We start from the raw sequence: 27,661 nt of genomic DNA, 5'->3' as shown, positions 1-27,661 counted from the left end.
ATATATGGATCGGTAGTTAGTGAAAAAAATATATATATACAGCCCAAGTGAAGGAGAGAAGGAAGGTTTGAAATATTCATGATTACCAGATCTCCTAGGATTTATCTCTAATAGCACTTTTGTCTTGCACTTTTTCTTTCCAATACCGAAGATCATACCCAAAGCCCCACTTATGCTAGGATCTTTCTTTACACATTTATTTCTTTTTTGGCATATGATTTTTGTGGACTTGAACTAATGGAATTAAAAAACAATCTTGTGAAAAGGGGAGACAAAATTTTAACCTTAAAATATTATTATAGCATTCCCAAGGGAATAAGAATATAATATATAAACATAAAACAGCAACAAGAACAACAATAAAAACATCAGTATAAGAGAAGGCAGTTGAGCTATCTTGGACAGAACTTTTCTCATTTCCCATCTTGAAGAATTTGCATACCATGTTCATGTACATCTGAAAAGTTTCCATGAGGCATAAGGATGGTTGAAAGTAAACCCCTTTCTTTGGAGCTTAAAGCTCTTCTGAAACATGCACAAAGCTTCTATAGATTGGAAGCAGGTATATGTTGGGGATGATAGCCAAAAATAGACAAAATTCAATTATTTTTAAAGCATGCATCCAATAGGTAATTAATAAATGTGATCCATTTTTATCCTACATTTGAAATGTTTTATTTGTGTTTCGTGTTTATGACAACCAGAAGAATGCAGTTTGCAGACTTCTAACTGAGGAGAGTTTAATTGACCGATGGCTTTAGGTACTGGACTCTGCAGTCCACAATTTGGGCAGGCTTCAATTGCTTTACCAAAAATCAGAGATTAGATGAGCGGCTAAAGATCACAACTGCATTAAGCTGTCATTGCCATCACTTTGGGGCAGCAAAAGGAATTTATTTTTTATTTTCATGTGTCAATGCCATCTACATTTCACACTTATGTGGTGTTGGCTATGGTTGTAGAAATCAGAATTTCAGGGATACAGCACTGGGTATCGTGTTTGTTCCTCTATGAAAGTCTTTCTTTTGTGTACCCTGATGGCCTTTATGGATTCTATCTGCCTTGCTCTCTGGCTTCCAGTTGAGTTGGGGCCAATGGGAAGCACGGTCGGAGATTAGAGGGAGAAGAGTGAGGTTGTTATTGATCCCTTCAGTGCTTTTTTCTTGCCAGACCCCTCAGGCCAGCTCTTTCCTGCAAAGATCATGGCTCCTATTAGCCTTTTCCGGAAAGCTGTTTCTCCCTTCTGTTAAAAGTGCTGTTCTCTTGCCCCTCTACGCATAGCAAGAGTATAGTCTCCTGATATTACTAGCTAGTACCAGGGAATTGATTTGTCCCTTGATATTTCTCTATCCCTTACCTATGCTTTTGCAAATAATTCCTTTATTAAACTTTCCTCAAACGATTCCTTTTCCTCCGATTTTATTTTGTGCTGTTGGAAACTGAATCCGGGACCTCACGCATGGTAAAAAAATACTCTACAGATGAGCTACATCTCCAGCTTCAAATGACTTATTTGTAAATGTGTTATCGGTTTCTTATCAAGACTTTAACCTTTGATCCTCATCCTAAGTGAGCTACTAACATACTTTTATTCACAGCAGTTAGGAAGAGATGATGATATCATCTCAAGTAAGGATGTGTTTCTGAATTTCTTGGGAAAAATTCTCTCTCTTCACTAAGGAAACAAAAGTCACTTTTGACTTGCTTGGGTGTTTGCATAGGTAATATAGGGCTGTCAAGCTACCCAGGCTGTAATACAAATTGAAATTTGGCTATATTATGATGATGGTGTACTTACATATTGAACTCTTAAAATATAAAAAAGAATACAGAATAATAGTGCACATATTTTAATTGGAAATGAGCTTCTTGATAATACAGCATATGAAAAACATACATATTCCAATGGCTAAGAACTCCTACAGCACATTCTAAGTTGTGTGACAGAAAGAACTTTGGAGGAGCAAGGGTTGTAAAAATAATGAAAGAATAAAATAATCTTCTGGTCTTTAGACAAATAAGTTATTCTATGCAAAAGGAATGCTCTTCTCTATGCTATTAATTCCTGAAAGTTTTTTTTTTCTTTTTTCAAATCCACATTCCAAATAACCAAAGGGAAAGTCTGGCATATTATAGTTTCCAAAGCTCCTTTGTTTAGGCTATCATTTGTTTTAGGAGTGTTGATACATTTTTATTTTTGATTATGGAGTTGGTAAATTTTGCTGCATTACAGAAACCTAATTAGTGGTTTTCAAAGGGAAAGTTTAAAAAATTCTGTGCCTTCTTACTCAGGGATGTATCAGAATTGGAGAGAGACCACACAATAACTTCTGGCTTATGAAAGAATAAACCGTGAAGTTTTTATTCTCATTTTTTGTCATGATCTGAATGGGTCCTCTCCAAATTCATATGCTAAAATTTAATCACCCTTGTGATAGTGTTAAGAGCTCCCTAAGAGGTAATTTAAATAATAAGCCCTCATGAAAGGGATCAATGACTTTATAAAAAAGGTGCAATGGAAATGTTCATTCTCTGCCCTTATGCCTTTCTACGTGAGGACACAGCAAATGAAACAAGATCTGTCTCTGCCAGTATGTTTGTATCCTCATTAGTCTTTTCATGGTATTCTTTCTATTCATTAGCCTTTGGAGTTCGGGTGAATCTTTCTGTTTGCTTGGATGGGGGAGGGGTGTTTATAAGCTTAATAGCTTTAGAGATAAATTTCACACTTGTTTGACTGCCTTGTACTGCATGAAGAAGAAATCTAATTCTCAGCCTACTTTGGTAATGTCTGCTGGCTTCTGTGGGTATATTCTTCAGAGAATTGGTTGGTTCTCTATTTTGGAAGACACCTTGAGTGCCAAGCTCATGATATACTATAATCTACTTGGTCAGTTGACCTCTCACTGTGAGATTTTGTTTTCTGTAAGGGAAGTTTTTCTAGACTGTTTTAGAACCAACATTATTCTGTCCTATTCTGAAAGCATTTCACACTTGATAAGAAAGTAGAGCATTGTCCTCAATTCAATCCTTGGGAGGTATATTTGTCAGCTTTCCTGTTGCTGAACATAGTACCTGATACAATTTAAAGGAGGAAAATTTTAATTTAGCTCACGGATTGGGAAGATTCAGTCTATAGCCAGCTGGCTCCAAATCAGGAATATTATGGCAGAGAGTGTGGCTGAGCAGAGCTGCTAAATTCATAGTGGTGAGGGAGCAGAGGAGGGGAGCGATGCCAGAAAGGAACAGGGAGGGACGAGCGATAGTATTTAAGGCCTCACCTCTGTGACCCACCCAGACACTCAGTAGTGTGTTCCCCTAATTGACTAGTCTTTCTTAATCCAATGAGGTTAGCATATCAGGATTAACTGACACAGCAGGGTAATTAGGGGGGATAGTAGGGTTCTGCATGGCTGACATACTAGCTTGTCTCTACTAATTCCATCCATCGCTGCCTATTATTTTGTCCTAGATGGTGTTATCCAAACCAAGGGAGAGGCTGTCTAACTTCACACATCTCTTATTCCTTCCTTCTCCACTATCATCTATGTGGGACTCATCATATGGCTAATGCCAGAGAAAGTTTAATGTTATACAAGGTTGAAATCCAGGGGCTATATCTACAAAATTTCCATTTTAAAGTATGGGTCTTGGATCTAAAAAAAAAAAAAAAAATTAGTTGTCAGTAAAATCACATTCCTGGAGGAAGAAAATTTAGCTCTTATACAATTTCAATGTCATAAGCAAGAAGTCCTCCAATGGAAAATCCCAGATAAAAAGACACCTTTTCTATGCTTCTGCCACTTCTAAGTTGACCCAAGAAAGCGGGAGTGATGGGTATTGTGATTTTTTCATTGATTCCGTATTCTATGAATAAATTATTACTTTCAGCTCGTCCTTGTAAGCGAAGCAAAAGTTCTTGGACTTTTTTCTCCTTCCATACATCCCCACTTTGCCATAAGGAATTAATATCGGGCGTCTTTCCAAAGCATTGATCAATTTTTCCTTTGTGGACAAGTCTGTTCATATTGGTACCTTTTCCAAGAAAGAAATATGCAATTGGTTGCTTTGTACGATGCATATGCTTATATTGTCCCTTGAAAGACTTTTCCAGTGCTTGAGCATATTTTTCCATTTGTTTGGAATCTTGATCTAGTTGCTGGTTTTCTGGCCAGAATAAGAGTGAAGCTAGGAAATAAGGTTCTGAAAATCTGTAAGTTGTTCCTACTTGTTGTAAGATGTCTCTAAGTTGATCTTTCAGTTTTTTAATTGGCTTCACTAATTTGGAGATAGGCTTAATACATGAGAGAATAATGTTGGCCAAGATGAAATTTTGCTTTTCCTTTAACTGTATTCTGACAATGCATTGTTCAAAGAGAAAAGTGTATTTGTTCACTATATATTCCATAGTGCTTACAACATCTTCTTGACCTTTGATGAGATACTCTAAAAGTCCAGAAAACTTGTCTGCTTTTAAAGCTTCTAGGCTTCTCCGATTCCTCTCTACTTGAAGCGGCAAACTGATCTTCGATTCAAGATCTCTGTTTTGTGATTCTGAGGGACCAAATATATCTACATATTTCTTAAAATAGACAGCTACCTTTTTCCTAGTTTTGGCCTCTTCATTTTGCTTAATGTTGTTCCTGGGTTTTAGAAGGACAAAATAATCATCAAAAAAATCAAAGGACTTTTTCAAAGAAGATTGCAAAGTAGTAAGATAAGGAACAAATTTCTTGAGGGTGATTTTAAATTCGTTTAGATCCCCTGGAATATCACTACTTCCTGATATAAAATTGATCATAGCTCTTCTAGATAGTTCATTTTGCTTGTCAAAAAAAGGAACCAGCTGGAGAATCTGGATTGTGTATTGCCCCACTTCTATCTCCCCTAGGTAACCAGATATGTTGTAAGTGTCATACCTTCTTTTTGACTTCTGACCCAATCTTTCTTTCACCTCATGTTCTCTATCTTCACTTTGCTGTTGAGATTCTTTGAATGCATCTGAGGCATGCTCTGCTAATTCTAAAAGATCAGTTAGATCATTAACTGAAATGTTCTTGTTTCTTTCAGGGCCCTCTATCCACCATCTTATTTTACTTTTATATACTTGACCCAGTGTGTCTGAGATATAAGAGTTGTCAGGTTCTATCTTTTTTGCTTCATTTGCCCAATAAAGAGCATTGCTAAAATCTTTCTCTCTAATGTAGAAATGTCTTGCCAGGGCTTGGCAAATGAATGCATTTGGTTTGAACCGCTCGATACCTTGGCACAACACACCTTTAACTGCCTCATTTCCTTCATCTGTATGTAGTGCTTCAATGAAAGGGGAAAACCAAGTTCCTGTTTCACCTTCATGTTCATTCCGCTGTCTTGTGAGCAGCAGTGTTTGCACATCTTGGAAAAATTTGCTTCTTCCTAAGCCAGTGTCATAGAACAAATTTTCTGTCAGCATATCCAGCACAATTTGACTTTTATCCACATCATAGCTTTTCTTCAATTCTTTCAGAGAGAGGATTGCAATCAGAGGGTGAATGGTGCGCACTCCACAGTAGGTTCCACATTCTACCACCTCTGTTTTTATTAGGATTGTAGAGTAAGTGCCCATCTTGTCTTCAAACTTTTCTGTTCCCCAGAAAGCTGTCTTGTTTGCAATTCCTAAGTACATCTCACACTGTGATAACGAAATGGTGGTATGAGGAACATATGAATTAAGAAGAGCCAGAAAAGAAAAGAGCTTTGCTTCCTTGGTGGACTTATTCTGTCCTTTCAGAATATTTCTGACCACCTTTTCAATGTACTCTTTATTAAAATTTGTTTTCATGATCATAAAGGAATAAAAATCTTCAAAGTTTTTATGCTGTTCTTTAATTTCTTTCAATTTAAACTCAAAAGCTATCTGTTCTTTGGAGGTCAGTTTTTGTTTTAGGGCAATACTATCTGGGATCTTTGCACTTTTTTCAGGATTTTGTGATCTTGTGCAATTCAGGATGATCACTAGAGGTTTTTCATATCGAATATATTTTTGAGCTACAGCTTTTTGAATGGCACTCTGAAGAAGATAGACATTATCTTGTTCTTCAAAATCATCAACAAGGAGCAGTACAGGTAAGTATTCCTGATGATTTGTTGCCCCATAAGTGATTAAATCTGTCACTTGTTCTCCAATTTCAGAAAAATCTACTGTCTGGTTTTTCAGTACAGCACATCTGAATTTCTTCCTTAGTTCCCAGAGAACATGCATGGCCAAGGTAGTCCCCCCACAGCCTGGGTGATGGAACAAATGAATAATTTTGGCACATATTGGTTTAGAAGAATCTGCAGCATTTTGAATCATTTCTTCAAGTTTTTCGTATTTGTCTCTTTTGACGAAAGGTGAGGAATAATATTCTGAAAAGTAGAAGTTCCACCATGATACTTTGCCACCACGATAAAAGTCTTCTTCTTTTGATGCCTTGAATTCCAGTAATTTATTTTTGTCTTTGTGTAAGAGTGTACCTTCACATTCATTTACACAGAGAATTCCCAGAGCAGTCATATCTTCTTCCTTTTTCAGAAGGACAGTAGATGAACAGATAGATGGCAAAAGTCTCTCTGAAGACTGTGTTACAGATTTTAGTTTAAGAATAGTGCCATTTATCTGTTCAAGATTTAAAGCAGAAATACACTTGTCTGATAGTTCATCTTGCTTATTTGTTAATCTTGCTTCAAGTAGGTCTCTCCATCCTTGACATATGTTTGATTTCACACAAATACACAATATGTTTTCCATTCCTTTGAGATCTTGGTAGAAGGCACAGAAAGTCTCAATGAGAGGATCCCTTGGGTCATCCACACTGGAAAGTAATAGAAATACCACCAAAAACTTCCCTCTTGGCATTATGTCTTCACGTGTAAGAAATGAAACCAGTTTTCTGACTTCAGAAGCTCTTTCTTTTTGCCAGGAAACTGGATCTAAGGGTTCATATTTTTCACTGTCAAGATCTGACCTGCCATTGCAGAAAATCCAGCTGGGTTTCTGGTAAAGATTCAAACTAGAAATCTTCTCACTTAATGTGACTTTTTCTTCTATGAATTGACTTGGAGAGTGTAGGCTTGCTGCTCTGCTTTCTTTGAAAGATTTGAGAACTCCTTCTGTCTTAGATTCAGAATCAAACTCTAAAACAGCAAACCACTTAATTTCCTTTAGGAAATCTAAGTGTATTATTTGATCTGGATGGCATTTGTTTGTTACAAGAATGTACCAGTCGTAGTATGAATTATCTAATAAGTCTTGATTTCCTGTCAGCAGGGTTACCAGCTTTGACCCCTCACTATTGTTTTTATTTGTCTTTTGTTTGCATTTTTCTTCTGCTTCTTCCCTAGATACTGCCAATGATTTTAAATCTAACAGAAAGGCTTTAAAATCAGCTTTGTTTATTAAGACGTTCTTAGTGCTGGGACCATCTCGTACAAAGACTGAGTGTTTTGAACGTTGTTGCCATGTTTTGTTGTTGCAGTCTTGCATTTTGATCTGGAAATAGTCATGTTTACATACAGAATACTGTGGAACAACATCCACCTCAACCACAAATCTGTCAGATACAGTACTATTTGGGAGTAAAACTTCAACAAATCTTGGTTCTCGGATGCACTTCTTTGCTTGTTGGACCTGATGTGCTTCAAAATACTGATGGATCATCCAATTGAAGTGGTCAATTAGGGCTTCTTTGGTGACACTGGTGAATTTCACACCAACAATTTTTCCATGGGGTTTATCTTCAACTCCAAAATGAATAGTGCCATTGGTACGTGAATTCATACAAGCTGAAGCAAAACGGAAGGTCTCATTGCTAAATTTCATCTTTATATCCCCTTCTGTGGCTGTTTCTATATTTTTCAAGGCTTTGAATTCATGTACTGGGTCAATAAGATTGTGTGGTCCTGTTTCAGGTTGCAGGATGAAATGCAATTTATAACGATATGGATCACTGAATGTATTGAAAGGATATGGGGTACATGTAGGTTGGGTAATGTCATCTGGTGGATTTTCCATGAGTTCATTATTTAGTGACTTAGACTCTTTTGCCACTGGACTCACTTTAGAAGCATTAGCCATATCAGAGATCTTTTTGTCCTTTTGTTTTTGCTTTGAAGTCTCTCTACCTTCCTTTTGCCTCAAAGATTTCTTTGTAGGAGCATTTTTACTGCTTTTCTCTCCCTTGGATGTCTGAATAGGATCTTCAGAAGATGTCCTCTGCAGTTCTTTGAATAGCTCCTCTATTTGGATGGCTGGTCCATGTGTTATGCCCATATCAACAAGATGATTTTTATTTAGCCACTTCAAGATTGCTCCACTCACATCTTGTGCAATCAAAATTTCCCTGTGTTTTTGGTCAATATTATGACTCTCTAACCATCTGTTTACATCGTCTTTTGTCCAGTCATCTGGATTTTCTGGAAGCTTTAGCTCCTCTGCCATTGTGACACCTGTATATAGAAAAAGAAAAATGATTTGATATTGTACAAGTAAAAATTTAAAACAATCTTGCAATAGGTTTATGTTCATGTGTTGCAAAAGTTTAAAAGTTTCTATTACTAGTTTCTTGTATGCCTGTCAAGAAAAACACCATCAGATACAAATATATAAACACTTTTCTCTCACATGAATGGTAACGTACGATGTACAATTCTCTTTAATTACCTTTTTTTTTTTCAAAGTATATGTTTGGATGCTTCCAATGAGTATATTTAGAGATGTTTCATCCTTATTTGTGGTTGTTTGCTATAATGTATCTTTGCTGTATTATTCACAAATATTCAATTCTGTTCTAGAAAGTAAGGAAAAAGAATATATGAAACTAGAGAAGCAAGTAATTTGTGAAATATATTAGAATAAACATAAATGAACCAAATAGAGCATATGACTATTAAGTATAATTGGGAAGGAAAAGAGCCAAATGCACATTAAATTTTAAATGAGATGCACATGAAAGATTTAATAAATCTGAAGTATTAATTGGGTTACTCACTGGCAAAACCATTATGATCCTTTGTATCCTTTACTCAAGAAGATAAAATCCAAAGTAGCATAGCAGGCTAATTAACAGCCTATAGCTCTGGTCAAACACACTTTCCTCTCTGGATCCTATTGAGTAGAACAAATATATTTTCTATCTGTTCAACCTCTGATACACCTCAATTTTGAGCACAAAGATGAAGGTAAATTTTCTACATTTGAACCAACCCCCCGAAATAACACTATTTGACAATAGTAAGTTATGCATGAAGTAGTAGATCACAGATGTCACCAAAATGCCCTCGCAATAAGAAAAAATGATTAGGGAAGTTACACAAATTTATTTGTTGTTTTTTTTTTTTTTTGCAGTACTGAGTATTGATCTCAGGGACACTACCATTGGGCTACATTCTTGTCTCCTTAGCTGTTTTATTTTATTAGTTTTATTTTGAGATAGGGTTTCATTAAGTTGCCTAGGTGGCCTCAAATTTGTGATGATCCTTCCTCAGCCTCCCAAGTAGCTAGGATTATAGGTGTGTGCCACTATGTACAGCTGAAACTTGGAATCTAGGATTGTTCCAAATCTTTAACCATCACGACAGATAAAATCAAACCCCAATGAGGTAACACTCCATATTTTCCAGAATGGCTGAAATTAAAGACTTGTAACAGCAAATGCTGGTAAAAATGTGGAGTTAATGAGGTTCTCAGACATTACTGATGGGAATATAAATTGTTTCAGCTACTTTGAGAAATGATTTGACAGTTTTAATAATTAAATATGTACCTACTGTATGGTTCAACATTTCTAATGAAAATATTAAAGTACTGATGTGAAGGAAAACATATTGTAGGACTGCATTTATATGAAGTTCAAGAACAAGAAAAGTTAATCATGGAAGTCAGGACACTGGTTACATGTTGGTGGGAGATATTTTCTGGGAAAGGGCCCACGATCTTTAGCCTTTCAAGCATGACACTGGTTTCAGTGGACCCATTTCTTACTTTTCTACTGTAAATTTGTACCTGAGCATTATATTAACAAGCTGTGCATCTCAATACCTTCTCTGAGGGATTCAGGAATCAGTCAATGTGTTTACCCACTTGGTATGATGATCAGCAAGGTGTGTGCATATGTGCAAAAGGAGTAAAACAGGATTTTTACCTACATCATGCTCCATCTAGCTGGTTTTGTGTATGTTTATCTGAGTATCACAAAGGGTCCAGTAGACCTACATCCTTGCAGGACTTGTTAAAAACAACACACACCCACCTCCATTTTTAAAGGTTTTCTGTTAGAAGTAGCCCAGTTCAGTACAACGGCGCACACACACACACACACACACACACACACGCACACAAACAAAAAACCCAGATATGCCAAGTTTTCTTAGAGGTCAAAAGTGAATCATCAGATTACTCATGCGTGGATGATGAAGATGATCCATTATGGTACAATACATGTTTTCATAAGAGAAGAGTGGTGTGGGTAAACGATGATGATGATGATGATGATGACGACTCTGACATTGGTCATGTCAGCCAAAGTTCCTGTGATAGTGAAATGAGCAGGAATCGACTGATACAGACACAGGGAATGCAGATCTCCTTGATTCAGATGATGAAGAAGATAGCAATGTCAATACACACTTGGCTAGTGGAAATGTTGCAATACTGCCACAAAACCAAATGAAATGGTCCAATATTAGAACTGGTCCAGAAATATAGTGAGGGTCTTAGCAGGGGTGAAATATATTGGCCAGAATGCCAGCACTGTCATTCAATGTTGGAAACTGTAACAGACAAAATGCTACAAGATACTGTGAAATACATAAAGGCTGAAAAGTAGGTAAAATATTCTGTACATACCAATAGCCATGTTAAAAATGTGTTTATTTAAAAAATGTGTTTATTATGATATATCACTAGCTGAATTGAAAGCATTCATAAGTCTGCTGTACCTAGAAGAGATTTCTCATGGTAAATGAAGAAATGCAAAAGACTTATGGAAAAGTGACGGATCAAAATATGGCACAAAAATTTATGCCCTTGTAGATGTGAAGATTTACAGTGCTTTTAGACATTGATCCTGGAACTCAGCCATCAAGTTCTTTTTTTGTATGTAATAAACCAAATGATGTGTGAATATATTTGCTGTTCCCATCTCCCAAACTAGTCAGAGTGTGACATTTGACAGTATACCAGTTTGCAAATGATGTCACATTTGCTAACAGAATACAAGTAGACCATCACAGTAAGTGTATGCAGGAAGAAAGCAGACATTCCAAATAAAATGTTGCAATTTCAAAGCAGAGAATTATATAATTCTTGAATTTTTGAATTTCAGGAAGATTTACATTGGCCTCTTACAGGGAAAAGAAAAACAAACTAGTACTGCTGATGTTAACATTGCACCATTATGGAAATATTGATAGGGAAACCTCGAAAAAACAGAAGCCTGAGATGAAAACTTTCTACAACAAAACCAAAAGTCGAATAGATATTGTTGATGAGTTATGCAGCAATTATGATGTCACTTGAGACACAAAGCATTGGCCAATGGTTGTGTTTTACTCAATCCTAAACATGTATGGCATAAATAGTTTGGTAGTTAACAAAGAAAATAATAAATAAGAACCAAGATACATCATGTAAGGGCACAAGATCCCAATGATGAATGTAACTGTACTATATCCTAAAAAGTACCAATAAACTCAATGAAAAAAAATAGAGAAGAGAGAGATGAATGGTTTAAAACTCTAGCTTCCAGGTAGCCTCAGCAAATATCTTAAAGCCTAATTTAACATGGAAAGGTGGCTCCTTGATTCTTTTCTAATACAACCACAAGAGAGTAAAAAATGAAAACAGTAAGTACAAAATATCATGGAGAAATTTTCTTAGAGGTCTGGGGGTGGAATTCAAGAGAGATCATTTATAAGAGAGGAAAAAACAAAATGTTTCTGTCCAGGGAATTACACAAAAATTATGGAGCACACAGGTGAGCTGACAGGTGAACAGGCAGGTGCAGCATCACAAACACCTACTATGATAACCTGAAAACCAAAAATATGTGAACTGTGCCCTACAAGAAAGGATAGGAAAACAAAACATGCATGCTCTCAGTGGAAGTGATACTTGTATATGGAACATGCAGTTGTCATGTGTGAAGTCTCCTTGATGTGCCATTTGAAGCAAAGATTATTTCTGTGGTAGACTTTGTTTACTTTGTTGTTCACATAGGTCTTTATTTCTGAAGTTATCTCTTAGGTCTTTGTAAGCAAGTAAATAGCTGTTGTGAAAATTGATGTCTATTCTAAGCACTCACTACTTATTTTATTATTTTATTTTATTGATATTTTATTTCCCTGCTAAGTGCATGTTGCACAATATAGTAGAAAGCTTCTGACAAAACAGGAAGAGAAGACAGGTGACAAGACTCCCACATAGGAAAGGAAAGCTAGGCACATGTACCATCATTGTAAGTGAGATGTGTGCACGGAACATGTAGCTGTCTTGTGTGAAGACTGCCTGCATGACAGTTGAAGAAAGCTTATTTTTGTTGTAGAGTTCTGTTGGTAAGTCCTATTGTAGTTCATTTAGGAATTTATTTCTGATGTTATCTTTTAGGTTTTGTAAGCAAGTACACAGCTGATGTGAAAATGTTGATGCCTATTCTAAATGCACAATATATATTAAGAATTTAATACTGTATTTTATTGATATTTTATGCTCCTGTTAATTACACACTATATAAGAAAGTCCTGACAAAACATCAAGGCCAGTGAGATGTCAAGTATGTCATACAAAAAGGCTAGGAAAGCAAACACATGTGCTGTCAGTATAAGTGACAGATGTATATGGAACATGCATTTGTCTTGTGTGAAGACTGCCTTAGGTGTGATAATTGAAATAAAGATATTTGTTGATAAAATGCTACTGGTATTTTCATTGTATTTCATGTAAGAATTTATTTATGTGTTTCATTTTTAGACTTTGTATACCAAAACACAGTTGATGTTGAAAATTTTGATGCTTTTTATAAACAAATATTAAAAGTTCAATACTTTATTTTTGTGATTTATTTTCCCATTAACTATTCATTGTTTAATATAATAAACTCATAAATTTAAAATTAATAATTCATCATATAAATATTATAAAGAATAAACCCAAGTTTATGCACCTTTATGGCAAAATTAGTGTTATACTCCATTTATTTGTAGGTGGTTACACAGATTATATATAGAGAAACTTTATAAAACTCTACTAAAATTTGTTCATTTCACATAAATTATACTTTATGTAAAAAGCCAATGATGCCTTCAAAATACAATGATAAAATAGATGAATAAAATAAAAGTGGTAGCTACATGGCAAAAAGATGATAATATGTTATAAACTGAGAATGATTAACTTAATTTTGAATACCTAAAGTTTTATTAACTATTTCTTATTTTGATTTCAGACTACATGAGTACTTGTTGACCTTTACAACATAACCACAATTGATAATTGATGATTTAAAACTTTTTCTCTAAAACTTTATTTCAAAATTATTTACCTCACCACTAATAAGGTATATCATTAATTCGCTTCACCAGTGTCACCAGGCAATGAACTCATTTTCTGGTACCCAGAAATTAAATCACTCTTCAAAATGTACCAAACTCTCAATAGTTGAGGAGTTTTATATGAATTATTTTCCCACCATTCTTTAAATCTGAACTTATATTAGTAACCTACATCAGTGGATGTTAAAATGAAGTCATTTTAAAACAAATTATAACTTTATAACTTTACAAATTAAAATACCACTATCTAATATTGGATAAGAGTATCTTAAAACACTAATTAAAATTATATATTACCTATATACACTAAATATAGTTATATATTACCTTGAAATCTGAAAAGTTACATTTCATATTTGTGTATTTTTATTTTAGAGACAGAAACTTCACAGAATTAATAGAAATAAAGTTTTAAATATTCAGCTCTGAAAATAAAATTCAGCTTTGTATGTTAGTTCCAATTATCTCTACTTTACAACCCTTAAGGCTTTGTGTTATATTGTTCAGTAGCAAAAAGACCTATAAAACTTTCAAGCTAATTTTCTTATTCATCTTATTTCTTAGTTTCTTTTCTCTCATTGCTGAGACAAAATACTCAACATCCACAAATTAAAGGAAGAAAGGTTTATTTAGATCCTGGTTTGTAGAGGTTTTAATCCATGACTGGCTGGCTCCAAGGCAGGGTGGCTTGGCAGAGGGGCATCTCAGATAAGAACCAGTTTATGGCATGCATAAGACAGCAAAAGCAAGCAAGGGATGACCACAGCTCTTTCTGTCCTTATATTCTATCCAGGCTACCCACCCTGAGGGCAGATACTGCTCACACACACCTTTATTTCTATTGCCCTTGATTCCAGCATTGAACCATGAATAAATCCCAGGATCACATACTCTAGATTCAGCCACCTCTGAAAAGCCCCACCTATGACAGCATGAGGTTTTGTGGGGACATCTAAACACAATCATTAATATCCCTTGTTTTGTTTGTTTTTAGGTATAAGTTTAAGAAAATGCTTTATAAATCCTATTTTCAAAACTTGAAGAGGAATACTCTTTTTTCTAGTGAAACTCTCTAGAAATTTGGGCTGTGCCTTTTTATTTTCATTGGATAGATTTAAAAAAAATTCTTACACCATGAATTCAGATTGTCAGTCTCTAAACTGAATTTATAACAATGCAATATTATAAGTAACCTAATAATGACTTGTCCATCTTTTCTTTCCATTTCAAATTTCAGAAATATAGAGAGGAGATCCTGGCAAGCAGCAGTGTGGAACAAAGTGGAGCAGCTGCAGGCAGATCCAGCCAGGGCCCCACCCCAACCCCAGCGGCTTGGGCGCTTGGGCCCAAGCCAAAGGCCCATGGGGAAAAGAACTGTACAGACACACAAGCAACAGCCAGTGGCTTACCCTGATGCGATTGGTAAGTACATGGAGACCCTAGCCAGAAGCCTGCTCAGACATGAGGGACTGGGGAACACTGACCCCAGCCAAAGGCCTTCCCAAACAATAGCTACATAGTGGGGACAGGCCCTAGCATAGGCACTCCTGGGTACCATACCAAGTATACACAGGCCCCAGCCAGAAGTCCACCCAGACAACAGGTTAGCTCAGGGATCCAGAAGCAACCATTCTGAATCCAGGAATTGGTGCACTGGTGAGCAGCAGATAAAAGGACACTCAATGGTTGCTGAGAATTGAAGATCACTGGGTGAGCAAAAAGCTGCCTCAACAGAAACACAGCAGGCTGCATCTATTGAAATGAGAAGACACATAAACAAGTCTTAAAATCAGATTTCAAGATCACCTAAGGAAACGGGGAAAGGAGATGGAATAATCTGATATTCAACCACTTCGTCTCCCTGAATTAGCAATGAAAGAGGACCTGGAAAAAATGAGATCAGAAATAATTTCTCAGATAACAGCAGAGATTGTGCCCATAGTGCAAGACATGATTAATAAATATGGAGTAGACACAGATTTTAAAAAATGGAGAATCTGAGGAACATGATAGAATCCCAACATAGAAAAAAAATGGAATCCATAAAACAAATGCAAATAGATTTTCAAAAACTCTCCATTGAAAGTTTACACAGCAGAATGAGCCAATGTGAGGACAGAATTTCAGATATAGAAGACAGGATTGCAATTAGTGACCAGAAAAATAAAAATTTTCAGAAAATAGTAAGTGACCACAAGAAATCAATCCAGCAACTGCTAGATGATGCAAAGAAGAACATAAGACTGATCAGAGTCAATGAAGAAATAGGAGAGTAAAGATGACATTAAAAAAAAAAAAAAACTGTTCACCGAAGTAATGACAGAGGGGCTGGAGATTAGCTCAGTGGTGCCACCTGCCTTGCAATCACAAGGACCCAAATTCAATCCCCAGTAGCCCCGCAAAGAAAAGGAATGGCAGAAAACTTCCCAAATAGGGGAAAAGAACTTGACATACAGATAAGTGATGTATATAGATCTCCAACTAATCATGATAAAAAGATCTATACATAGGCATATAATAGTTAACATTCCAGAAACTCAAGAGAAGAATAAACTTCTATAAGCAGTTAGAAAACAAAAACAAAAACAAAAAACAATCATATACAAAGGAAAGCCCATCAGAATCACAGCAGACTCCTCAACACAAACCCTCAAGGCAAGAAGAGCCTGGAATAAAGTATTTCGAGCCCTAAAGGAAAACAACCTCCAACTAGATTGATGTACCATGCAAAATTATCTTTCAAAATTGATGGAGAAATAAGATACTTTCATGACAAAGAATACCTGAGGAACTTCATGAATAATAAACCAGCACTCCAAAAATTTTTAAATAATATTCTAGGAAAAGATGATGAGGATAACAATCCCAGGAAGTCCAGCAGAATGAATCCATCAGGCATGACAAGAAATTAAGTGCAAAGGGGAAGAACTCAACAAAAAGAAAAAGTAATGACAAGAATAAGACAATACATATCAGTTATAGCCATCAATGTTAATGATCTCAATTCACCAATCAAAAGAAATAGACTTGCAGAATAAGTCAAGAAGCAAGATACAACAATATGCTGCATACAACAAAAACACTAATTCAAAAGAAACTCATAGCCTGAAAGTGAAGGGGTGGAAAACAATACTCCATATCACAGGAGCCTGGAAAAAAAAAAAGCAGGAGTAGCTATCCTTTTTGCAGATCAAATGGATTCCAAACCAACACTGATTAAGAGAGACAAATAAGGACACAGCAACCTTGTAAAGGGAACAATCCAAGAGGAAGAGATTACAATCATAAATATATATGCACCAAATACTAGTGCACCCAACTATATAAAACAAATACTAACAGATATGATAAATCAAATGAGCACTAATACAATATTAGTGGGGGACCTCAATACCCCACTGTCACAAATAGATAGATCAACTAGACAAAAAATAAAGAAATACTAAAGCTCAATCAAACTCTTGAACAAATGAATTTAATAGATGTTTACAGAGTGTTCCACTGTACAAAAACAGAATTAACATTCTTTTCAGCTGCACACAGGTCATTCTCCAAAACAGACTACATACTCACTCATAGAACATGTTTAATTAAATGCAAAGGAATGGAAGTTATCCCCTGTATATTATCAGATCATAGTGCAATGAAATTAGAGATCAATATCAAAAGAAATAGCAAGAATTTCATAAAGACATAGAAATTGAAAAACACATTTCTGAATAACCAATGGGTCACACAGGAAATTAAAGAAGAAATCAGATGATTTCTATAATTAAATGACAATGTCAATAAGACACATCAAATCTAGGAGACATAAAGAAAGCATTCTTATGAAGGAAATTCATAGCAATGAATACTCATATTAGGAAAACAGAGTGACCTCAATTAAACAACCTGATGCTGAACCTCAAGTTTCTAGAAAAAGAAGAGCAAGAGAAATCCAAAGCTTACACAGTGGAGGAAATTATGAAGATTAGAGCAGAAATCAGTGCAATGGAGACTAAGAACAATACAAAAATTAATGAAGCAGAGTTGGTTCTTCAAAAGAATAAACAAAATTGACAAACCCTTAGCCAACCTTATCAAAAAAGGAAAGAAAAGGCCAAATCCATGCAATTAGGAATTAAAAGGATGAAATTTCAACAGACCCAGCAGAAATCCAGAGGATCATCAATACCTACTTTAACAACCTATAAGCAAATAAGGTGGAAAACACAGAAGGGATGGACAGATTTCTAGATATGTATGAATTACCAAAGTTGAATGAAGGACACCTAAAAATTCTAAGCAACCCAATACCAATCCATGAAATTGAAAATGTAATTATAAACTTACCAACTAAGAAAAGCCTAGGTTCTGATGGTTTCACTGCTGAATTCTACAAGACATTTAGAGAAGAACTATTTTCATTACTGTTTAAACTCTTTAATGAAATTGAGAGGGAAGCAATACTCCCAAATTCATTCTCGCAGGCAAGCATCAACTTGGTCCCCAAAGCAGAGAAAGACCCAACTGAAAAAGAGAACTACAGGCCAATCTCACTAAGGAACACAGATGCAAACATCCTTAAGAAGATACTGGCAAATAAAATGCAGAAGAGCATCAAGAAGATTATACACCCTTACCAAGTTGGATTCATCCCAGGGATGCAGGGATGGTTCAACATACACAAATCAATAAACGTAATATACTATATTAATAGAACCAAGGACAAAAACCACATGACCATCTCAATAGATGCAGAAAAAACATTTGACAAAATCCAACATATATTCATGACAAAAACCCTACAAAAATTGGAGTAGATGGGGGCAGGAGATTTGATCAGTGGTACCACGCCTGCCTTACAAGTGCAAGGTCCTGAGTTCAATTCTTAATACAAAAATTACAAAAAGGAATAGACAGTTTCTACCTCAATCTGATAAAAGCTGTCTATGAAAAACCAACAGCCAACATTATACCAAATGGTCAAAAACTGAAATCCTTCACACTAAAATTAGAAACAAGACAAGGATGTCCACTATTAACACTCCTTTTCAATATAGTTTTGGAAACATTAGCCACTGCAATTAGGCAAGAGAAAGAAATAAAAGGAATAAAGATAGGAAATGAAGTCAAATTCTCTTTATTTTCAGATGACATGATACTCTAGATAGAAGACCCGAAGAACTCAACCAAAAGTCCTCTAGACTTCATAACAAAATTCAGCAAAGTAGCTGGATACAAGGTCAGCTATATGAGAAACACATTCACTGAGAGAGAAATGGGGCAAACAATTCCTTTCACAATAGCATCCAACCAATTGAAATACCTAGGAATCAACCTAACAAATGAAATCAAAGACTTCTACTCTGAAAACTACAGCACTCTGAAAAAGAGACTGAAGACGATATCAGGAAATGAAAAGACATCCCTTGTTCCTGGGTAGGAAGAACCAACATAGTGAAAATGGCCAGAATTTCCAAACTGCTATATTGATTCAGTGCATTCGCAATTAAAATTCCAGCAGAATATTTCATGGGCACTGAGAAAATAATCCAAAAACTCATTTGGAACAAGAAGAAACCTATAATAGCAAAGGCAATTCTGGGCAACAGAGACATGACAGTGGGTATCACAATCCCCAAATTCAAACTATACTACAAAGCTACTGTGATAAAAACAGCACAGTACTGGCAAAGAAACAGACCTGAGGACCAGTGGAACAGAATAGAAGATGCAGAAACTACTCCAGACACACTCAGCTACCTCATCTTTGACCAAGGAACCAAACATCATCACTGGAGGAAAGATAGCCTCTTAGTAAGTGGTGCTGGAAAAGTTGGATTTCAATTTGTCAAAGATTAAAACTAGACCTATGTCTTTCACCATGCGCTAAACTAAAATTGAAACAGATCAAAGATCTAAATATTAAAACAGAAACACTAAACTGGCTGGAAGAGAGGTTAGGTAGAACTGTTGAAGACACTGGGGTAGGAAAAGATTTTATGAACAAAACCTCAGTTGCATGTGAACTAGCACAAAGAATCAACAAGTGGGGTCTCTTCTTATTAAAAAGTGTCTGCACAACAAGAGAAACCACCAACAGTGTGAAGAGACAACCCCCAAAGTGGGACAAAATTTTTACCAGCTGTTCCTCAGACAAAGGCCTACTAATTAGAATATACACAGAACTTAAAATATCAGACCTCCCAAGTTTAAAGATCCAATCCAAAAATGGGCATCTGAAATGAACAGACATTTCCAAAACAAAGAAGTAGAAATAGCAAATAAACATATGAAAAAATGTTCAACATCACTGATAACTTAACAGATGCTAATTAAAAGAATGCTGAGATTCCACCTCACCCCCGAAAGAATGGCTGCTGTCAGGAAATCAATCAATAGCAAGTGCTGGTGGGGGTGTGGAGAAAGAGGAACACTTCTCCACTGCTTGCAGGATTGTTGACTGGTGCAACCACTGTGGAAATCAGAAAGGAGAAACCTCAAAGAACAGGATTGGAGGTCCCATTTGACCCAGCTATTCCCCTGATGGGTATCTCCCCAAAAGAATTAAAAGAATCATACCATAGTGATGTATGTGCACCCATGTTCATAGTGGCACAGTTTGCAATAGCTAAAAGTTGGAAGCAGCCCATTTGCCCATCAACCAGAGATTGGATAAAGGAAATGTACTTTAAAAATTGAGTTATATTCAGCCATAAATAATGAGAAACTGGAGACATTTATAGCTCAATGGATGCACATTTTGAGTGGATACTCTTAAGTAAAATAAATAGGACACACATGTAAATACTGAATAGTTTTTCTGGTGTGAGAAACTGAAAGTTTAAACATGGACTGAAAATTATAATAGGTAATGTGAAATAGGGAAAAGGGGCAAAGGGGAAGGGGAATTTGGAGGGGTAGGGAAAGGAAAGAAGGGAATGGAATTAATATGAGAAAATGAACAAAATGGAAGCAAAGTCTTTGTGTATAGGGAGAGGTGGAGGTAATGAAGGGAGGGCAGGGAAATGGGGAAAAATATAAGAATCAAGATGGATTATGTCAAGGTAGAAATTTACTATGATGAATGTCATTATACTGTATACCTAAAATGTACCAATAAAAGTGATTTAAAAATGGAGACAGAACCCCTATGATATTCAAAAGAACTATCTCCCCATTTCCTGTGTTCTATCTTTTATTGTACTCTTTAAATTATATTTTTGGTTTCTCATATAAGACAGACCATGTTATATTTAAGCTTGTGTGTCTGATTTATTTCACTTACTATTACAGTCTCGAAGTACACCCATTTTCCTGCAAATGACTCAAATCTGTTCTATGAAGAACTCAAATCTGTTCAGTAATGAACAGGGAAAGGAAAAGAGAGGTAGGTGAAGTAAAAATAATTAAGGTATGTTATGTACATGTTCCAATTCCCCATGATGAACATAATTATTATGTACTGCCAACATGTACTAATAAAAAATAAAATAAAATATGGAAAGAAGAAAAAAGTTAACCAAAAAAGTTTAATTTATACTTTAAACTAAAATGCAAACAGTGCAATAACCAGCTTTTTCAAAGGCATCTCCCATAGCATGTTGAACATAATCCACCATGGACTTAGTAAGAGTGCTCAACTCCTACAGCTACATCCACAGCTCCCAAATGAATCATGTTTTCTACACTAGAAGCCTCATCGATGCTAGAGTCTCTGTTCACAGGTCATTACAGTAACTTTTGTCACTTCTGGCCTGGACTTAAAGCAACCCTCCTTTCTTCTGACAGAGCGCGTGATTCATTGCATCATGTTTAAAAACTAAACTTCATGGTCAGAGTGGTATAATGTTTTACAGACCCTTTAATATCATGTAAGTATGTTTAGTATCAGTTAGACCACAAGAAGATTCTGAGTCACATTAAGGCAGAGAGAGTTGATATTTTTCTATCTTTGCAAAAGCCTATCTTGGCTACTTTCTAGCATCTGTTTCATCATATTTTTCTAATCTGACCGATCAAAATACTGAGAAAAAAAATGTATCGCAAAAAAGCAACAACTTCCACATCTTTTGCCCAATGACTTTCTTCATTCTTAGGAAATGATTGAGCCATGTAAAAAAGCTACTGAAGAACCAAGAATTTAAATCTACAAGTCTGTCAGTCACTGTTTCCTCCTTCAAGCACCAAAAATGACCAAGCAATAAGGAAAGGGAGTTAGACATGAAAGGACAGTACTCACACTGTTTGCTTGTTTTTGATTGTACTAGGGATTGAACCCAGGGCCTCCCAGAGTCCAGGGATTATGACTGTGTGCCCGTGTGACTGGTTTTGTACTTGTTTAACACCTGACCCTACTCTTTTCTAGTAATATTTGTTTGTAGATGAAAATCTCTTTTCTCACATGAATCCAGTCTGATGAGTCCCAAATACTCCACCTTGAAAGTACAGCTCACTTATTGATACCAGGCTGAATGCACCTGACTCATCTGAAAATACAGCTCATTTCTGTTTCATTCACAGTACTGTGACTCACAAGGCACAGTATGGGTTGTGTTATAGCCAGTCTGACCATTCTGCAGTTGGGTGTGCCCAGGCTCCCAAGGCTGTCATATTGGGTGTTCTCATGTCCCCTCTCTTGCTCCATTTTATGAGGCCACTTTCCTGAGGTCCCCTTATCTTCCTCCATCAGCTGGTATCTCTCAGTTTTACTCACTCAATCCTGGTACCTCAGGTGATCTACCATAGCAGAGATTATGAGACCAAGTGGTTGATTTATACCTGAACTGCATCTTACATACATGTGAAAACACAAAGCCAGGTTCTCATATAAGGGTTGGAGTGATAAAAAGCTGGTCTTGAATACTTGGGTGAGAAAGTAAGCAAATAAAAAGGAATTCACTCTTTTCTTTCAAAAATTATGGATATTTTAATTATGGTTAAATGTTTTTTACACTGGTTCCTTTAAAGCCTCTGTTGGAGTCTTGATAGCTATGACTTTCAATAAATCATTTAGAAATAGTTGAAGATGCCACTTTTGCAGAATATACACTAGAAGAATGTTTTTTCCACTGTTCATAGATATTTTTCATATCAATGATATTTTTTTAACACCCTCTGTATTCCAAAATGTTTTTAGGTTATTAGAAAGTGGAACAAGGTGACAGTTATATTAAAATCCCTAAGGAAAGAAATCAGGGTAAGACTAACCAGGAGTAGGAGGGGAAAAAAAGGTATATAAACATAATAATGCCTAATATAACAGTGTTTTATTTTATCTACTTTAAAAAGTTGGTCTAAAAAGTTATTTTCGAGCTTCTTAGCAACTGACATAGGAGAAAGGGCATGGTAACGTAGGCTGGAGAAATGAGCAGGAGCTGTCAGTTACAAGATCCCAGGGCAGCACGAGTGCCCCATATATAGAACTTCCCAGGGGTGTAGATGACATAAAGGAAGTGTAGCCATCACAGAAAGCTGCTCTTGTAGGTTTCTGTGATAGCAGTTCTGTGTTTACCAAATGCATGTGCTTTAATTTTTGATTTCTCTTTTTTTTTTCTTTGTTCAACTTGTTTGCTCAGTGGAACTGGTTTCTCCCATACTCATTCACCCTCAACTTTTCAAACAAACGTTTTGGCACAGTTACTGGCTTGTCTCATCCAGTTCTTGGTTTGAGGCAAGAAAACCCTGGAATACTTTTGATTTGGTGAGCCATTTCTAAAGAAATGGCCTATAATACAACCCATGTAAAAACATGGAAACACAATGTTTTACTTAATCGAATCCACATGCATTTGGAAATTATTGAGTTAACTGTGACATTTGGTAGCATTGGTAAGAGGGGTTCTTATTTAGATATGCAATCCTCCTATATCAATGAATTACTTTCTTGATTATTTTGGAGGAATTCAAATATGCACCTATGATTCTGAGCAGAAAAATAAAGCTAACATAATTCCAAGGTCTTCCTGTAGTTGTCTGTCAGTCTTTGTCTCTCATAGACTTATCTCATTTTATACTAATATCTGAGGAACTAACAAGAACTTCTGTTTTCTAAACTGCTCATTTCTTAGCGTACATGGTGATTACATTAATCTTTGATTAGTTTAAATTTTCATTTTCTGTTCTTTCTGCAGATGCAATTATGCCTTGGAGGATTTCATCCATAAAATTACTTCTAGTTTTCAAAGATGAAAAAAATTTTATGGAATGCTATGACTCATTTTCAACTAATACAAAGCAGACTCCTATTGCAGCAACAAATAGTCTAGAAGTTCTAGGCTTAGAAAGTTATTAATTTTGGTTTTGTGCCATTTTTTAATTTGCAATTGCAAAGTAGATTTAACACATTGCTGTTATAGATGCTAAGGATATTTATTAATAAAGAGAGATTCTACTTACTCAGATCTTCAAATTTCTTCTATGTAAAAAAGGGAAAACAGTTTTTTGGAGTGCAGAAAACACCCGATGTCTGTGTTTTCCTCCTCCTGTGATGTTAGAAAAAATATATTCTTTGTTTCTGTTTTACTTCAAGCTTATGTGTCTTCTACTTCCTCCTCAATGCAAGCTCTAATTGGCTAAGCAAAAAAGAAAAAAAAAAAAGAAAGAAAATAACCAAGCCACATCCTGGTATGCGAGGGGAAGAGTGAATTATGACTAGATTTCAGTTTCATTTCCCAGCTCTGAGAAGTCTTTTCTCTGAAATCCTCTTTAGTAGTGACTCTGCCACCTTCTGGTACGTTTAGTTAAAGACTTGGAGTTCACTTCTCTGCTTGAGAGCTATGAGGGCTACAGAGACCCCTACTGTCTTGGCTGAGGGATAATCTGCCTTAATTGATCCTTTGGGGATACTGCCTTACATTTCTTTATTTCTTTCATTAAAATATTGTTTTAGTCTATTTTCTGTTGCTATCATGGATATCAAATACTGAGTAGTTTATAAAGAAAAGGAATGCATTTCTTACAGCTTTTGAGGTTTTGAAGTTCAAGGTTGAGGAGCTACCTCTGGTGAGAGCCTTCTTAAGGTGGGAACTCTTGCAGAATCCCAAGGTGGTACAGGGAGGTAGAGAGGTAGAGCAAGCTTGCTTGAGTCTGTCTTTCTCTTCTCCTAAAGCCACTATGGAAATCATGAGGACTATATCCTCATGACAGATCTAATCTTAATTACTGCCCCAAAGGATCCACCTCCAAATAGCATTAATACTGACCTTGGGTATTAAATTTCAACATGAGTTTGGAAAGATACGAACACAGACCATAGCATTGATTGTATGCAAGTTACACTTCAATAAAGCTAGCATTTGTGTAGCATGCAAATGTTTATTAGTAAAATTTGCTTTTGTAATTAATATTTATAATGTCTATACTATATAAGAACACTGCTGCAAAGGAGTTGTAAGGCATGTATATAATTCTAAGATGCTAACTGATAATTTCCAGATCCTTAATTGCCTAGAAGTATCACTTGGAAAATTCACAAACCTTCTCAAGAGAAGAAACTTTTATTTCTGAGACAGAATAAGGAGAAGGAACCTGGACTAGCACTCACAGTTGGGCCATGATATTTACTATTTAAACACTAACATTAACCATATTGCCAGGATGACAAAGACATACAATCAACGTGTAATTATACATGAACAGAGATTTTAAAAAATGAACATTGCCAAGCCATAAACATAACCAAAGATCTGCCTGTCCTGGCTAGCATGAGTAATTTTGTTTTCATTACCAATCCTAGTTTAAGTTTCATTCTGTTCTTCTCACTTCCTAGGAGAGAGTTATTGTCCTTCTTTCTGTATCACATCCAATCCAGAGCATAGTCCCACTAGGTGAACTCTCTCCCCAAATCACCTAACACAAGCCAGGAGCTTTTAGGATATAGCAATCTCATAGCAAGTCCTTCATAGCACCCTCTGGCTGAGACCCCCATACCACTCTCTTTATAATGAGTCAGTAAATTCAACTTTGTTTAATTACAGATATATTTCTGGTGATCTTTGGTTGAAGGGCATTGGCACTTCAAGCATAAATCTTGCTTAGTTTTAAAAATTATAAACTGACAATGTATAATTATGTAAATTTACGGGGTACAAAGTGATGTTAAGAAGAATACAATATACAATGGTTAAATTATGCTAAGTTGAATTAGCCAGGCACGCACCACAGTTCTCACATATATATGGACTCTATAACAATTGGAGTCACAAAAGCAAGGAGAGAGCAGTGATTCCAGGGGCTGGGTGTGGGAGGAATGGAGAGATGATGGCCAAAGGGCACAAGTTCTCAAACAGGAGGATTATATTTGTAGAGATCATTTGCATATTGTGGTGAATGAAGTTAACAAAGTATGTTTCAAAAATACTGTTGAAGCAAGACTTAAAGAAAAGCAATACTTGGGTAGCCCCCCTATTACCTCCTACTCTGTAGCTCTAACTCCTTGTTTTGCTACAGGTAAGGTAAACAAGATTCTTGCTTAGAGTCCAGGGATTACCTGACTCCTCAGGAATATTCCTTTCCTCGAGGCTGGCCTTCCGCCTGGTACTAATAGGGCATCTTCACACTAATCCTGGGGTGTGGCTTGTATTAACTGAGGTCTTATTTGATGTTTGAGAGGGATTCTCTGCTAAAGATCAAGAGAGGTTCTGGGTCTTCTTCAAATCTTCTTCTAAGCTTTTTGTTGGAATGAGATAGGCTTATTGCTTTAAAATTATTTTTTAAAGTCAAACACTAATGATTCTCATTTATAGAAAAAATTAAAATTATTTTAAGTATAAAAAAACCCCAGTATACATTTAGCCCAGTTTAGTTGCATATTCTTTTTTTTTTTTTTTTTTAAACAGGGTCTCACTATGTAGTTGAGACTGCCCTGGAACTCACTATGTAGCCCAGGCTGATCTTGAATTCACAGTGATCCTCCTACCTCAGCCTCCCGAGTGCTGGGATTATAGGCGTGTGCCACCACGCCCAGCTAGTTGCACATACTTTAGGTTTTGCTATTTCTAGTGTAGTCTGAAGATCCCTTTCTTGAAAGAAAATTGTCCAGTATTAATCAATATTTATATTTGGGCAGTAATTGTTCACATTCAAGAAACTAACTAGATTCAGTCAATTTGTAGATTTTTAATTGATTTTATTAAAAATTATTGACTGATAAAAAATGATTAGATCCATGTGTACCACCAGTGGTATAATCTGCTCAATGGTACAGTCATGTGTGTACCATCAGTGATTCTGTGATAGCTAACCCGACTTCATTTTGAAACTTACCACCATTTTGTGCTGGACAAAGCACCTAGAAGCTACATCCTGTTTGGCAGAAAACTTGCTGCTGTTGCAAGGTGTTTTTTGTAGCTTGCACAGTATGTGAAACTTCCATATGCCCCTCACAAATATGGCATGATTGTGCTTCTGTAAAATTCTGCTTGCCCGCCCCTCGAGGCCTCCTCAACTAAAAGCATAGTTTAAAAAGGAGAAACCAAACTGCTTCTCGAGGCTGACACCCCGCCCCTGGCCGCTGGCTTCAAATAAGTGGACTCAAATCTGACTCAAAGTGCGGCGCTCCCCTATTATTCCAACTCAGAATGGTTCGAGCCAGTGGGAACACGTTAAATGAGTTTTATTTGTTTAGTGGTTTTACTGAGACAGGTCTTGCTATGTAGTTCAGGCTGGCATTGAACTTACTATGTAGCACAGGCTGGCCTCAAACTCCTGGCAGTCCTCCTGCCTCCGCCTCCCAAGTGTTGGGATTACAGGCAGACTCCACCAGTCTCAGTTAAATGCGTTGCTGTATACAGAATACTCTCGGATTTTGTTTCTTGATCAATGCTGACAATTTGTATCATTTGATTGTGAAATTGAGACCATTCACATTGAAAGTTATTACTGAAAGGCATTGACTTATCCCTTCATTGTATTATTTTCCTGTTGCTCAATCCTATTTACCCCTTTCTGTTTAACTCATCACTTGCGTAATATTCTATTAGACTTTTTGACATTGTTTGCTTTTGGTTGCTTTCTAAGATAATCTTGAAAAATTTTTGTTGTGCTATTTTGGTGGTGATGAATTTTTAAGGTGCCTTTTTTCTTGGAAAACCTTATTTCTTCATCAACT

At 36.1% G+C, this 27,661-nt stretch overlaps 1 protein-coding gene and 1 long non-coding RNA gene across 4 annotated transcripts in view; one reads left to right on the top strand and one right to left on the bottom strand.

The window, feature by feature from the left end:
* The window catches only part of LOC109117391, a 50,803-nt gene extending 35,890 nt beyond the window's left edge, over window positions 1-14,913 (top strand). Inside the window, exon 3 of the long non-coding RNA XR_002024699.2 lies at window positions 14,804-14,913. This is a non-coding gene — a long non-coding RNA (uncharacterized LOC109117391). The remainder of the gene's footprint in view (window positions 1-14,803) is intronic.
* Samd9 (sterile alpha motif domain containing 9) lies at window positions 3,024-24,125 on the bottom strand. 3 transcript variants are annotated; one of them, XM_019204417.1, is made up of 3 exons: window positions 23,950-24,125; window positions 8,681-8,807; window positions 3,024-8,466 (listed from the first exon to the last, which is right to left on the bottom strand). In XM_019204417.1, the coding sequence occupies exon 3, from the start codon at window positions 8,456-8,458 to the stop codon at window positions 3,722-3,724; it is 4,737 nt and encodes a 1,578-aa protein (XP_019059962.1). In that variant the 5' UTR covers window positions 8,459-8,466; window positions 8,681-8,807; window positions 23,950-24,125; the 3' UTR covers window positions 3,024-3,721. The 3 variants fall into 3 exon arrangements, with proteins under 3 accessions (XP_019059962.1, XP_019059963.1, XP_019059964.1); XM_019204418.1 differs by having other exon boundaries at window positions 3,024-8,468; window positions 8,684-8,807; XM_019204419.1 differs by lacking the exon at window positions 8,681-8,807.
* Window positions 24,126-27,661: the final 3,536 nt, after the last annotated feature.

This window comes from Fukomys damarensis, unplaced genomic scaffold, assembly GCF_012274545.1.
Source record: "Fukomys damarensis isolate Sample0158 unplaced genomic scaffold, DMR_v1.0_HiC HiC_scaffold_4, whole genome shotgun sequence".
NCBI lineage: Eukaryota > Metazoa > Chordata > Mammalia > Rodentia > Bathyergidae > Fukomys > Fukomys damarensis.
Note: the sequence above shows the minus strand (reverse complement) of the source record. Positions and strands in the feature narration are given on the sequence as shown.

Coding starts and splice junctions, on each gene's coding strand:
- Samd9 (XM_019204417.1), bottom strand. CDS start 8,458: ATGGCAGAGGAGCTAAAGCTTCCAGAAAATCCAGATGACTGGACAAAA.